The following is a 13,595-nucleotide window of genomic DNA, read 5'->3' as shown; positions in this document are numbered from 1 at the left end:
ATTCGCATGATATTATTTTTTATTTAAAATATATATATAAATTAAGAGATAATTTGATACACAATAATTTATTAACTTAAACATATTAACTTTATTTATATTAAAAAAATCACCTTATTTAAATCAAAATTCCCTAATCATTCAAAGATATACACATCTACTAATCGAAATGAGAAATGCAATTATGACTGGAAATTGGGACAACAATATGTAAGCAAAGGTAACTGACACGTGGAGGTTCAAATTTTTATATTGCTTGTCGTGTCAATTAACTGGCGGTTTTTTTGAGGCGGTTCGTACTGCCGGCGATAGAGGAGGCATGTTGCCGGACGCCTCAGATGCTTTTGCACCTGTCAGTTATTTTTTCGCTGCTGCCGGGACAAATATAGCCCCACGTGATTCCCTTTTTTGTTCTTTTGCCACGTCATCCACAATGTTTTTGGGTGGAATGATTCTGTGTCAGTTCGGTTATGATATGATTTCATACGTTATAATAAATATCCCTGAGAGAGGGTTTCTCAAAATTTTTTTCTTCCTCTTTGGGTTTTGCCCAATTGACCAAAGCCGGTTTTTCCCAGCCTAAGCCCAAGGAAATAGGGAATTGGGCTTTTTGTTGATTTTTCCATGGTTGTCCATGTTCCGCATGAAGCCCAAATTTCCATATCCCATTTGGATCACATTTATTAAATTGAATAAAGCCCAAGTTCAGTTGTAATCAATTCACATAAAACATAAAATAAAGTTGAAGATATGACAATGAGAATTAGTTACGTACAAATAGTGACAAATTTGGCCTACATAAATCTGGCTGAGATCAGTACCACGAAGCTTTGTGAATGAATGGGAAAAGAGCAAGAAAACAAGCACTAGGGCAGCAACCAGATGCTTTGATGAGGCCATTCTTTTTGTTGATTGTGAGAAAAGAGTTGTCACGGGGTTTTATAGGGGAGACAAAACTTACATAAATTTTCAAAAGTAAAGAGCGTAAAAATTTTTTATTAAAAAAAATAAAAAAATTAAATCGATAAATTACTAAAATTTAATATGAAAATCAATAATATGTAAAAATATTTATTGAATAAATATATTTAAATTTTTTTTAAAATTTAATTTATATGATGATATTTTTTAATTTATCGATTTTTTTCGAATATTTTAAATTTAAGCTGGTATAAAGCCTTCTTTCAAAAATGAAAAAAAAAAAAAAAGCTGGACTGAAGCCAACAGCACTAGCTTTCCTGACCATTTGAAAAGAGGGGTGATGCCAGAATCAAAGACGAGAAAAATCCAAGTGAAATGCTTAAATGGTGTACACTATCAAAGACGCATTAACTTTGTTTACTTTTCCGTATGCTTTTCTTGGTCTTGTTTTAATCGCTGTCACACTCTGCAATTAGAGTAGCTTTTTAGATTCCCATTGGTTAATCATAAATTAATGCAATTTGTGCAAGTGGGGTTTTGGCAATCTTTAATTCATACTTCTTATTATAATAATTTCATCTCTTCATCAATGAGCCATCAGAGGGGATTGGAAAAGAAGAAAAGAAAAAGTTGTAAAAATTCTTGTTCTTTGATCTTCCCATCCTCATAAACAGTCAGATATGAGAATCAACTTCTTTATTTACACTTCAATATCTACCTTTTTTTTCTTCCACAATTTCTTTTCCTTTTCCATCTTTGAGAAAAAAAAAAAAAGCAACTTTATCAAAGCTTACGAGCACTGAATTGAAATATCATCATCATAAAACTGAAAAGTTAGGAAAGTGAAGTAATGGGTTCAATATTTATGTTGAATTCTCGATGTTCATTTTCATGATCTAATATATTCTATAACACAAATATAACATAAGCTCTCCACCAATCATGTTAACCATCATAGGTTAATGTCCCGTGATTTTACATGTTTGACCTTCAATGTCAGTTTGACAGTTTAACTGCTATGCCATTGGCAGAGTAACCCACTTGTTAAGTTTAACATGCATGAGGCCAGTTGTGTCATTTCAAATGCTTGCCTTAAAAGCTGCTTTGGGTTTGTCCATGTGTCATTTCATTGCCTGATTCTGAATCCAAACCCAAGGGAGACAGGTCTAGTTCTGTGTTCTTAAGCAGATTTGTTCTGTTAAACGTGAGGGAAATTTATGTCTGCTTTTAATGCAATCTGGGTCATTGAAAAGGTCAGACTTTTTCCCTAATTCAGATTTCTCATTTATGAAATTTTCTCTTTTTCTTTTTCATTAATGTAATCAATAATATGTTTAATTGCTTATTGATTTTTCCATTTTGTTAATCTTGGGCATGTTTGAATTAATAGTATAGCATTTATGGTACAGCTAACTCACTTTTGGATGTTAGAAACTTGAAAAGTTTCTGTCTTTGGATCTTGCTTTATGAACCTCTGTTTGGTTGCCAAGAAAACACAGGGAAAATATGAAATAAAGTTTTGAAGGTCATGCTCTATGTTTTATTGGCTTGGATTCAAAAGAATATCAATGAAGATATAGCTACTAACGAAAAATCTAACTTTGAAACTTAAATTTCTTCTGTTATTCATGAAATACGATGCTTAATTTTCTAGCTTTGAATATTCTCAGTGATATCTAAAATCCACCTAATTTCTTTTTTGGATTTGATAAGGAATAAAACTCATTATGTTTTCTCAAAAAAAAAATAAAAATGATGAAGAAGTTATTACCCTTGAACTGAATTTTCTTGCAGGGGCCTTCCTTGGCTATGGAATTACTTCTTTCCTAATTGAAAATATATGGCTTTCCCAGCCATTCAATAGATGTCTCAAGTCCTGGGTTTATGCTTTCTCAGATGCACTTCTGTAAAAAGAATGTAAACTAGAGGGGGATGATATCATTTTAAAGTAGGATTAGATGCTTCATTCTTAAGTGTCTGATAGAACACAAATGCAGATTTTTCCTTTTTAAAAAAAAAAAAATTGTAACAGATGGATGAGTACTGGGAACCATCTATATGGGGGTATTGTTTAGCTATTGAGATTCACATGCGTTAGAAATACTGTATATTAATCTTTTGTCTCCAGCTCTGTGGATGTGGAAATGGTTTTATACTTCTACTGACTTTACTAAGATACATGTTTGGAGCATACAGATAACGAAACTGAGAAATTTTTGCATGACAATTATCTTTTTATGTTGGGTGTGAAGAAGAAGATTTTGACAGAGGAGGATTGCTTTATTATCATACTTTCTGACTTCATGTTGGTTGCTAATCATTTTCTTTTCTGCTAAACTTCAGTCTGAACATTTCTTTCAGCTGTGTGAAGCATGAATTTCATATTCCTTCTCTCTGCACATGGACCTAACTGCAGTAGCCAAGCGTTGCGATCTTGGGGACAAGAGTACAAGTGATGTCATTTTACGTTTGAGAAATGGTGAAGGAAGACCTGAATGGTTCTACTCACACTCCTCCATTCTCATAAGTAAAAGCAGGTTCTTTGCGGATCAGCTCTCTAATCCAGACACTGGCCGCTGCATTGAAATTCACTGCTCAGACTATACTTATGATCATCATGTTAACCTTTTGAGATTACTATATCTCCCTACTGATTTACTTTTGGACTCCCTGGACTCGGTTAAATCTGCTATTGGTATACTTCAGTTAGCAGTTGCCTTCCACTGTGAAGGCATCACAAACTGCTGCATCCGGTACTTGGAGGCTATTCCTTGGGAGGATAAGGAAGAGGAACAAATTATAAAAGCAGTCTTGAAACTGGGGCCAATAGCCATGCCCATATTGGCGAGGATCCAACCAGTAGATTTGAGTGCTACCAAAAATGTATTTGTTTCAGCAGTTCGCTTTGCCACATCAATTGGTGGATCCTGTCCACCCTTTGGAGATGAGCTTAAAGCATCTACGCAAGAACAAGTGGAATTCATGCTTGGAGGGGATGAAGACACCCCATTAGTTACAGCTGATGATGAAGTAAAATCAGTGGTAAAAATGGGTCTGTCCCAAGTTTGTTCATCATTTGAAAAGGAATTGTCTTCCTTGCTTGTTGTTTCAGACATCACTACTGAGACTGCAGAGACTAGAATTTTGCAGAGCCTATCCGATGTTGAGTGGATGTGTAACATACTCCCCAAGATGGATTTAATGAAGGACTTTGTTTCTAGTTGGGCTGAAATGTCTGCTAAGGTTTTGGGGGTAGTCGAAGACAAGAAACTTGATAATGTCATGTGGGGTCTGAAGGTGAAGCTTATAGAAGTAACTGGGAAAGTGCTAGAGGCAGTTGGATATGGAAATGTGATTCTCTCTGCAACATCTCGGGTGCAATTGCTAAAGACATGGCTACCGTATATAAGGAAGATAAAACCTCTCCTAGATGAAAAGGGGAACAAGGAGACAGATTTTCCTTACAAGATGGATGAAGACTTGTGCCAGAGTATTGAGGGGGCACTTGTATCATTAGTGTTAGCATTACCGTCAAATGATCAAGCTGATATTCTGTCAGACTGGATGAAAACAGAACAGGTTAAGTATCCTGACTTGAGCGAGGCATTCGAGGTATGGTGTTACAGAACCAAGTCAGCAAAGAGAAGATTGATGGAGGGCTTGGATAGAGTTGGCAATACCGCCATTAGCCTTTGATTTGTTCTCTAATGTTAAGTTCCATGATTAAATGAATCTATGGTGGCAATCCCCATTCATGTAATTTTGACTCGATTAACGCTCTACATGATCCTTTCACCTCTTTTTTCCTTCATTTCCATGAAGTTTCCAGGCACTCGCTCAGGTGATACTCCCCATGCACATACTTTAATGCTAATTGGATTTCCGGTTTCATCCTTGTAGTTGTTGTCCAAGAATGAACTGTTGTTAAACATACTTTTGAATCTGAAGTTTTTTGAATTGGATTGTAATCCTGGAGTGTAATAAACCCTACAGACAAACAGTATATGAAGTCAACTGTAATTCTATGTTTAGATTTAGAAATCAAGATTGGGGTCAGCTGCTTTGTAGTAGTAATTGACATATGACATATCTTTTATGCCGGAAGAACAAGCTGCTAGAAGTTCAAACAGTAACAACCAATTGTCCACCTGAATCATCCAACTCACCTTGTTCCCCCGCCGGTGGTCAGACATTGAATGGTTGGTAACGACTTTTTTTTTTTTTTTTTTCGCAACAAACACTGAAGCCCATATCTCTTTTTATAAAATCAAGGAAAAGGGCGGAAATTTCCTCATCTCATTTTCTTCAATTTGTTTTTCGATGGAAATATCAAATATATCAATAGCTGAAATGTGATGCTTTGTTTTTAAATTGACGAAGAGTTTCACCAAATTAAGTTCATAAACCTACGTATTTTCATTATCTTTAATAATTTTAAACATGATAGTTTAAAAAATAAAAATAATATAATTTAAAAGTTTAATAAAAATTATATATATATAAATTTAACAAAAAAATAAAAATTATGTTTTATATTTAACAAATTAATATAAATTAGGATACAATAATTTTTTTATTTAATAAAAAAAAATACAAATATAAAAATTGTAATATCTAATTTTCATCGGTGAAAAGGCAGACTCGATATTTATTAAAAAAGATCCCTGCGTCATCCCAGAAGTCAGAACCTGTACCATAGCAACAGTTCCACAACAACAACCGCAAACCAGGCTCAGCTATAAAACATAAGGAGAGCGTAGAGAATAGCGAACTTTGAATAGGTAAAACCCAAAGCCGCCACCAACGAAGACTGCATCACCCTGTGTCTGTCACTATTATCAATACTTGAATTAACATCCGTCTGTTTAAGATTAAATATAAAAATAAAAATAAAAACCCAATAAGGGGAAAGAAGAAGAGAAAAACAAAAGTAAAAGATGTATGTGAGAGCTGTGCCACCGACAGATCTGAACAAGAACACAGAGTGGTTCACGTACCCAGGAGTTTGGGCCGCTTATATCTTGATCGTTTTCTTCTCATGGCTCATCGTTTTATCTTTCTTTGGTTCCTCTCCTGGAATCGCTTGGACCATTGTTCATCTCTCTCATTTCTTTGTAAGCTCTTTTTTTTTTTCTTTTTAATTTCGATCCATAAAAGTTGGGTTTTTTTTCCATGTCTTCTGTTGCGTTTTCTATCTGGGTTTCAATTTGATCTGCTTTTTTTTTTTTTATTGATGTTTATTTTCTTAGTGAGAATATTTTTTGATGGGGTTTTGGAATGAATTAAGAGTTTGATGATTTCTTGAGACTTTAGTAAGCAAACATGAAGATAATTTCCCTGCGTTTGTTAAAATCTTGGATTACTGTGAATCACCTCTGAAATATTCCCTGAATTGATCCGATTGGAGAAAATAGTAGAAAGGTTGAATTTCAAGTCTGTGCTTGCTTATGCTTGGTGGAAAGTCTATGACTATGTCTATGATTACAACTCTCAAATAATATGTTGATGGTATTAATTCATTCTGTTTCTTGTGTTTGTGAATTAATTATTTAATTATGCATTTTTGCCATCAGTTTCTTGGTCTTTGTGATGCCTATATCTCCGATTCTGTTCGAGGTTCAATTAGATAAGGAGGGGAAAAGTTTCAATACCAACTGCACTAGTACTTGGATATGTGTTGAACTGAAGTTTTTTATCTCTAGATGCCAATAGACAAATCCTCTTAAAAATTATGTAATGAGATGAACCAGTAGTTTTCTTGGTGTTATTTAGGTTAGGCATGCTGCAACATGTTATTTATGAATAAGTGAATACGCTGGAACTCTTAAGCTTTATTTTTTTTTTCTCATTTTTGAACAAAAAGTAATTAATAAACTGAACTTTTTATTGGAAATTCAGTGCATCGACTATTTCAAATTGGCTTGAAATGGAATATTCATACTTAATTGCATGCCTAAAAAGACTTGCACAGTTATGTGAGAAAGTTGAGAATAATACCCTTCTTTGTCAAATCGGTATGCTTTGGTATCTTGAATTTCTAAATCCTTGGTTTGTCAACCTCTTGGGATGGTTGTAAAGGGCTTTGATCTTTACATTTTTAGAGTCACGGTGTACTTTTCCCCTCTGAGATTTGATTAGATAATTAGATTACATATTTGCTCTCACAAACTGTTTTCATTTTCCATGATTCTGGTGTAATACTTTCTAGTTTTCTTGATGGCTTGATATCTGTGGATGAATGGAAATCTGAATTTTTAAGTCATAAGGGTACGCTCAGGAGAAAAGTGAAGGAGCCACAACTAGGACACCTATGACTGCCAACATTTGTCAATGTTTTGGCATGTCCTCTGAATAGCTCTCTTTCCTGTCTCTTTTGGGAGTGAAGAAAGGCACTGATTTCATCTGTATTGCTGAAAAACGTTTAATGCTCATGAACCGCAAACTCTTCCCTTTCCCATCATGCTGGAAATTCATCTAAATAACTGTTATGCCCCTAGATGTCTTAATCTTTGTTGGTCAGACCTAATTTCTTTGAATTTCTGCTCTTAGATGTCTAAATAACTGACTGTTTATAAATTTGAAGCAATTTGTTAAACCTTTTTGGGAAATAATAAACTATAATATCTAGCTAGAGAATTGCTTGTCATTATTATGCCTTAAGATGGAGTCAAGAAATTATTCTGTCTTCATCTCTTCACTATAACAAGTATAAATGCTATAATATCCAACTTTGCGTCTATGTTTCTTATGTGTTGCACATTGATTCACATCTTACCTTAGGTCACATATCACTTCTTTCACTGGAAAAAGGGAACACCATTCGCTGATGACCAAGGTATCTACAATGGTTTGACTTGGTGGGAGCAAATAGACAATGGCAAGCAGCTCACTCGCAATAGGAAGTTTTTGACTGTTGTACCTGTTGTGCTGTAAGTATTGACTTTTCAAGTATAAGCCTTTATCTAAATTTGGAACCCAAAAAAATGCAATATTTCTTCATGGAATGGTTAGTTTCACTAAAAAGTAGAAACTGTAATGAGGGTTTCGCTTTTTAAGTTGATTAAGATATGGCACACTTTCTGTTAGATGTCTACTGATTTATGGTCAACCATCACCTCACCCATGAATGTCTAGTGTTATATATATATATATGGCCTAGTTTACATATATAATCGATGTACAATTGTTCAAAAGATTAGTTGACAAAAATCAGTCTAAGGGACATGCAATGGATTTAGACCTCCTCTCTAGCCATCCACTAGTGTGATTGTGGATACCTTGGTCATCCACATCCTCAAGATCAATGACAACCCTTTGGGAAGATGAATCTCCAGGGATATTAAATTTCTACCAAGTTGCATCAAGTTGATTGCAGCCTGCACTGGTTTATATGGAAGAAAAGCAGTTACTATTTTGTATTTGTTATATAACATTTCACTGAAAAGTTTCAAACAGTATGAAACTTGGCTTAGGTGAGTTGAATTTGAAACTTTTGAAGCATGACATTTAACAGTTGATTGAAAATTCTCATACATCACTCACTAGACACTAACTTTGCTCTTTCATGATGAGTTCATCACGTTTCTGCATATTGAACAAGCTGTTTACTGCTGCCATATTTGTTTTATGGCTCTTAAATGGAAATTTTATAGGACTTTGTTACCTTAGATAAGAGTACCATGTATGATGTGATGCAAGACATAATACAAGAACTTTGATATTGTCTTTTATCATGTTTAATGCCACCCTTTTCTTACCCTAAATTTTATTTGCCAGGTATCTTATCGCCTCACACACAACAGGTTATCAACACCCGATGCTTTTCTTCAATACACTGGCCGTTTTTGTGCTGGTTGTTGCAAAGTTCCCTAACATGCACAAAGTCCGAATATTTGGAATCAATGCTGATCATTGAACCGCGAAGGGATCCTTGTCTGATCTCTAGTACTAGGTTTCATTATTTTGTTATTCCAGTATAATTTTGTAATATCCCTGTACAGATAATGAAACTGAAAAGGGCATTCTTACTTCTCTTTAATGAAGTGAATACATATACCTTCCTTTATGCCAGGGAAAAATATATTCATATATGGGGCTTTCTCTCTTTGCAAGTGATTGATCTTGTCTTATTGTTGTCAGCTTAAAGCCAGAAATCTCTTCTAGTTCCCTTGACCTTGTTCTCCCTAAAATCTAGAGACCAGTGGAAGCCAGTCTCTTAGTCCAGTTCTAGTGCAGATTCTGTTCCCTAAGGATTGAGCAACTTACCGGACCCGATTTCTAGATTGAAATTGCCCTGCCTTTTTTACCCTCTTTTTTTTCCTAGTGTTGTCATATATCATCTTTTGGTATTCTTCGTACTGGTTTGCCAGTCCATGGTTGCGGAAACCTGTCATTTAAATTAAGAAGCTGAGAAGTAATGGGCATTATTGTTCGTTAGTGTTCAACTCTCTCTCTCTCTTTCTAATTTTCCCAGCCTCAAATAAACCCAAGTGCTGCTACTATTATCAAAGATGACAAGGTGATAATCTGCTCTTCCAACATGATTTCTGACTTAAAGTTCTCAAATTAAATTGTAGTCTTTACTCACTGTTTTAAAACCATATAAGTTTTGACATTTATTACTTTTTTTCAATGGAAAGGAAATTTAAGATTCGATTTTTTTAATATTAAAAAAAAAATCGGCAAGGTCTTCATGAATAGGGCATCCAACCTTACACTTGAAGGACATCATGCAAATGTCGGCAGTGGGTCACACTTGCTAATGAAGCCTTGAGTGAAATACAGTGACTTGAATCGTAAGCTAAATCAGTACACGCAACTCCTGCTCGTGAATCATTTGTCAAAAAGAACGCTGTACGTAGTTATCGACGACACTTTTCCATGTTGAGCATCGGGCAATGTTCTTCTAATATTTCTCCCAATTTTGGCTTCCTTCCTAAGAAGTGTCAAGTTAATAGCTCAGACAAGATGAATAAAGCTACTCTTTTTATAAAAAAAAAAATTAAATATTTTAGTTCAGACATCATGGATAAATGAAGTTAAGTTGCATCTGATAATTAATTTCCACACGACACATGAATGGAATAAGATTATACTAGTTCTCTTTTTTATTATTATTATTATTATTATTTTGTTATGGGAGCTTAGAAGAAGATTAGAATATTCACGCAACATTTGAATATTTCAAGCACTTACTTATACTATATTTAATGCATGAAAAATGATCGTTTGATGTTAATTGCAAAACCTTCTCCAAATCTTAAATCGGATCACCAATCCGACAGCGAAAGTACAAGAGCCCCTTCCATAATTAAACTTTTCCTTTTTCCCTATGATGTTTCCAAAAAATAGGTTCCTTGGGTAATTAAAACATTTGAATCTGAGCTCCCATTCTTCTTGTTTAAGGAAAAATGTTTTTGTCAGGCATTCTTGTTGCTTAGGCTAAAATGTACCATATGGGATTGGCTGGATATTCTGGTTTTTCCATAGCAGTCTATGGAAAAATTAAAGTAGGATCAGCAGGTCATTAATTAAAAATAAACAGGGCTGGTTTAACGTTGGCAGTGGAAAGAGACTTCCATGATAGATACGAGGGGCGATACACCTTCAACACATTTGCCGGATATTATGTTCACTTAAGTGGCTTACAGCGAAGAACAAAATTGAAAATATAATAAAATGGGGTTTGGTCTTGTAGATCTGGATTGATCAACCATAGTGGGGAGTATTATTCTTCGGCACACTTGTCGAGGGGAATGTTTGTGGGGTCCCTTCAAGACCAAACGAAAGGAAGCTTTGTCAGATCTTTTCTCAATCTTTCAATTAGAAAAGGGTAGAGAGGGTGTCATGGAAGGCAATGATCACTCTCAGGGAAATGGGGCTAATGTGAGGGAGTCTTCAAAACTGTTTGGATATAGAAAATCAGTAGGTGAGATTTTGTATTGAGGCAGGCTTCAGTTCCAGTACTTACTTTTTCATTCAGGATTTCTTTGTTACTAATTTTTATGGCATACGTGGGAAGGATCAGATTTCGTACCTAGCAGAGTTCATCACATCTAAGCTCCCTCGGCCATCTACTTGCTTTCTTGGACAAAGCTGCCGCAATAGGTTTATTTTCTGGAATGTGTCTGATCTTTGGTGAAGGTGCCAAAATCTGAAATCCTGTTTTTTTTTTTTTTTTTTTCAGTACATATATAATCTGAAAGCCTGTCTACAGTCTAAAAGAAGAGATGGAGAAAGAGAATTTAAAACTCCCAATGCAGCAACCAAGTAGAGATTCAAGATTATTAACAACAATTTGTTTGCTAAATCGAAATTAGAAACTTTATGAACAAAGTCTTTTTCCAACCAGGAATTCCTTAACAAAGTTGAACATTATAAATTATTTTTTGTACTTGTTCCAAGCCAACCAATAATGCATAGGGTTGTCCTTCTGCTCTCATGAAAGGAGATATCAACCTGTAATAAAGGCCGTAGGGGCATGCCTCTCGTCGCTACATTTTTACCCTAATAAGTATCTAGGCTTAGCTTGATCTCTTCTTCTACCATAACACATATCCCACGTCACCCTTAGTGAAGCCAACCTAAAAAATAGCTTCAAATTCCCACCATAATTGAATAGTAAAGAAGATAATTAAGGAGAAAAAAAAAAGAAGGCTCATGTATAGAGAAAAGAAGCCCATGTATTCCTATCTGTTAGTGATGAAGAAATCCATACAAGTCACCCACCTTAACAAATTAATAAAAAGTTGAAAAGAAAATCCAGGACAAAAAAAAAGAAAAAAGACCCATATTACTCTTCATCTTCTTTACCATGATCCTCCACCTAACATTCCAGTCCAATATCCAGCTGAATCTCCTTTTTCTTTATTTTGCTCAATATCAGTTGTGCTTGAGACGTGCTTCAGATCTTCAAATGGAAACAAAAGCCTCCCAGTTGACTCTTGAACCCCCTGGAGACTCCTATAACCACTCCCAAGCCCATCCAGAGAGAAATTTAGTGTTGGTTTAAACTCCTGCATAGGAAAACCAGACGTATAAACAGTATTTGGATCAGGAACTGGCATGGGAATGAAAGAACTCAACCCCCTAGAAGAGATTCCAGTAATCAACTCCAAAGCTGAAAGTTGCGATGTAGGGGATGAAGAAGAAGGGATTTGGTTCTTATTGATTTCTACGATATTGGGAACTTGAACCAATTCAGAAATACTTCTGTAACCTTGAGTAGCTGGGAAAGCTAGTTTGAGATCTTGCCCATCATGGATCTTAGGGTTTTGAGTAGAAGACTGTAACAAGCTTGGTGGTGCAACCAGATCAGGAAGCCTTTTGGATGATGATGATGAAGAAGAAGAAGAAGCTGATCTCTTGTTCTTTCTTGAACCACCTCCAACAGGAATATTTCTGAGGGAACCGCCTTCAGTCCAGTACCTTCTACAAGTCTTGCAAAAGTACCTGGGCTGTGTGAGACTGTAGTTGTTGTAGTAGCAGAACTTGGTGTTTATTGAATTGCACCTGGGACAGTTCAAAGCTTGTTCCTTTTGAGGCCTTACTTTCCTCTGCAAAGCCGCAGGCTTTGAACATGAATTTGTGACTATCTCTTCTATCGGTTTCACCACAATCTCCTAGAAAGATTTAAAAAAAAAAAGGCAAATGAAGATAAATGAAAACACACATAAAAAGCGAAAGCAACAATAACTTCAAGATCAAACAAAGATGATCAGCACTGAAAAAAAAAAAAAACTGAAGATTAAAAAGAAGATAGCAGACAAACGAAGACACCAAACGATCGAGTTCATTGCTTTACACTTTCCAAGATTATACCAGGCCGAATATAAAAGAGAAAAATAAAAAAGAAAGGTGAACAAAAAAGGAGTTCCTTTCCTTTATCTCATAAGCAAAAGAGAAGGATAAAGTGCAAAATGTTGAAGAACTGATAAAAACTAAATCCAATTGGGTGGGGACTTCAACTATAGCCATGAACACCATCTTCCCCTTTTTTTAGCTTTTGTGCAATATGAACACCATCATCTTTTTCAAAGAAAAGTACCCAATAAACATACAATTGACTCTAAATTATTCTTTTGAAAAGCCAAGGTTTCATAGAGAGAGCAAGAGCTACTCAGGTGATGGATCTCTCTACCTTTGGCCATTGAGCAGTATCCATGGATGAAACTGAAGAGAAAAGGAAAAAAAAAACAATATATCTTCAATATATATATGAAAAAAAAAGTAAATAGTTTTTTTTTCTCTTGAAACTGGTTTCAAAAGCAGAGGAAAATCAATGAAATGTTTGCTGGTTTTGTGAGCGTTCTATGTATGTATCACCTTGCTTTATCGGTTGTGTGGTATGTTTGAGAGAGAGAGAAAGAGACTGGAATGTTTTGTCTAACGATATACGAAATATATATTATATGTTTATTTTTATTCTATAAATAATTCCTAAGTGGGAATATTTGCTTCTACAAATATAATAATTCTATAGTTTTTGAATAAAAAATGAGTGGTTTTTGTGTGTATATTTACATACCCTTGTTGGCACGTGTGTTGAATTGCCATTATTCTCTGCTCCCAAAATTAATTTATTAAATTATGCTAACATTTATATATCTCAAATATTTTTATTTAATATGAAATTGAAGCATTCTAGTTATTTCTCTAATTGGTATGACAGATGG

General features: G+C 34.9%; 2 protein-coding genes and 1 pseudogene across 5 annotated transcripts; 2 read left to right on the top strand and 1 right to left on the bottom strand.

The window, feature by feature from the left end:
• The first annotated feature begins 2,017 nt into the window (after positions 1–2,017).
• On the top strand, positions 2,018–4,995 carry LOC111307850 (BTB/POZ domain-containing protein At3g05675 pseudogene; annotated as a pseudogene). Of its 3 annotated transcripts, none has more exons than XR_016345057.1 (2): positions 2,018–2,174; positions 3,283–4,995. The product of XR_016345057.1 is annotated as a BTB/POZ domain-containing protein At3g05675 pseudogene, transcript variant X1 (transcript). The 3 variants fall into 3 exon arrangements; XR_016345058.1 differs by having other exon boundaries at positions 2,020–2,174; positions 3,265–4,995; XR_016345059.1 differs by having other exon boundaries at positions 2,044–2,174; positions 2,716–4,995.
• Positions 4,996–5,619: 624 nt separating this feature from the next.
• Positions 5,620–9,032, top strand: LOC111307842 (uncharacterized). Its single transcript, XM_022906133.2, has 3 exons — positions 5,620–6,035; positions 7,702–7,850; positions 8,698–9,032. The coding sequence occupies exons 1-3, from the start codon at positions 5,859–5,861 to the stop codon at positions 8,834–8,836; spliced, it is 465 nt and encodes a 154-aa protein (XP_022761868.1). The 5' UTR covers positions 5,620–5,858; the 3' UTR covers positions 8,837–9,032.
• Positions 9,033–11,585: 2,553 nt separating this feature from the next.
• Positions 11,586–13,287, bottom strand: LOC111315800 (dof zinc finger protein DOF4.6-like). Its single transcript, XM_022917820.2, has 2 exons — positions 13,061–13,287; positions 11,586–12,542 (listed from the first exon to the last, which is right to left on the bottom strand). Exons 1-2 carry the CDS (start codon positions 13,082–13,084, stop codon positions 11,730–11,732), a joined length of 837 nt encoding a protein of 278 aa, XP_022773555.2. The 5' UTR covers positions 13,085–13,287; the 3' UTR covers positions 11,586–11,729.
• Between the last annotated feature and the right edge of the window lie 308 nt (positions 13,288–13,595).

Source organism: Durio zibethinus, chromosome 9 (genome assembly GCF_047325235.1).
Source record: "Durio zibethinus cultivar Kanyao isolate XHJ-2024 chromosome 9, ASM4732523v1, whole genome shotgun sequence".
Classification (NCBI taxonomy): Eukaryota; Viridiplantae; Streptophyta; class Magnoliopsida; order Malvales; family Malvaceae; genus Durio; species Durio zibethinus.
The sequence above is the reverse complement of the archived record's forward strand: the minus strand, read 5'-3'. Positions and strand labels throughout refer to the sequence as shown.

Bases quoted from the DNA above. Each gene is read 5' to 3' on its own strand.
- LOC111315800 (XM_022917820.2), bottom strand. From the start codon at position 13,084: ATGGATACTGCTCAATGGCCAAAG. The intron at 12,543-13,060 runs GTAGAGAGATCC...AAATCTTTCTAG, and splicing joins ATACTGCTCAATGGCCAAAG to GAGATTGTGGTGAAACCGAT.
- LOC111307842 (XM_022906133.2), top strand. From the start codon at position 5,859: ATGTATGTGAGAGCTGTGCCACCGACAGATCTGAACAAGAACACAGAG. The intron at 6,036-7,701 runs GTAAGCTCTTTT...ATCTTACCTTAG, and splicing joins TTCATCTCTCTCATTTCTTT to GTCACATATCACTTCTTTCA. The intron at 7,851-8,697 runs GTAAGTATTGAC...TTTATTTGCCAG, and splicing joins ACTGTTGTACCTGTTGTGCT to GTATCTTATCGCCTCACACA.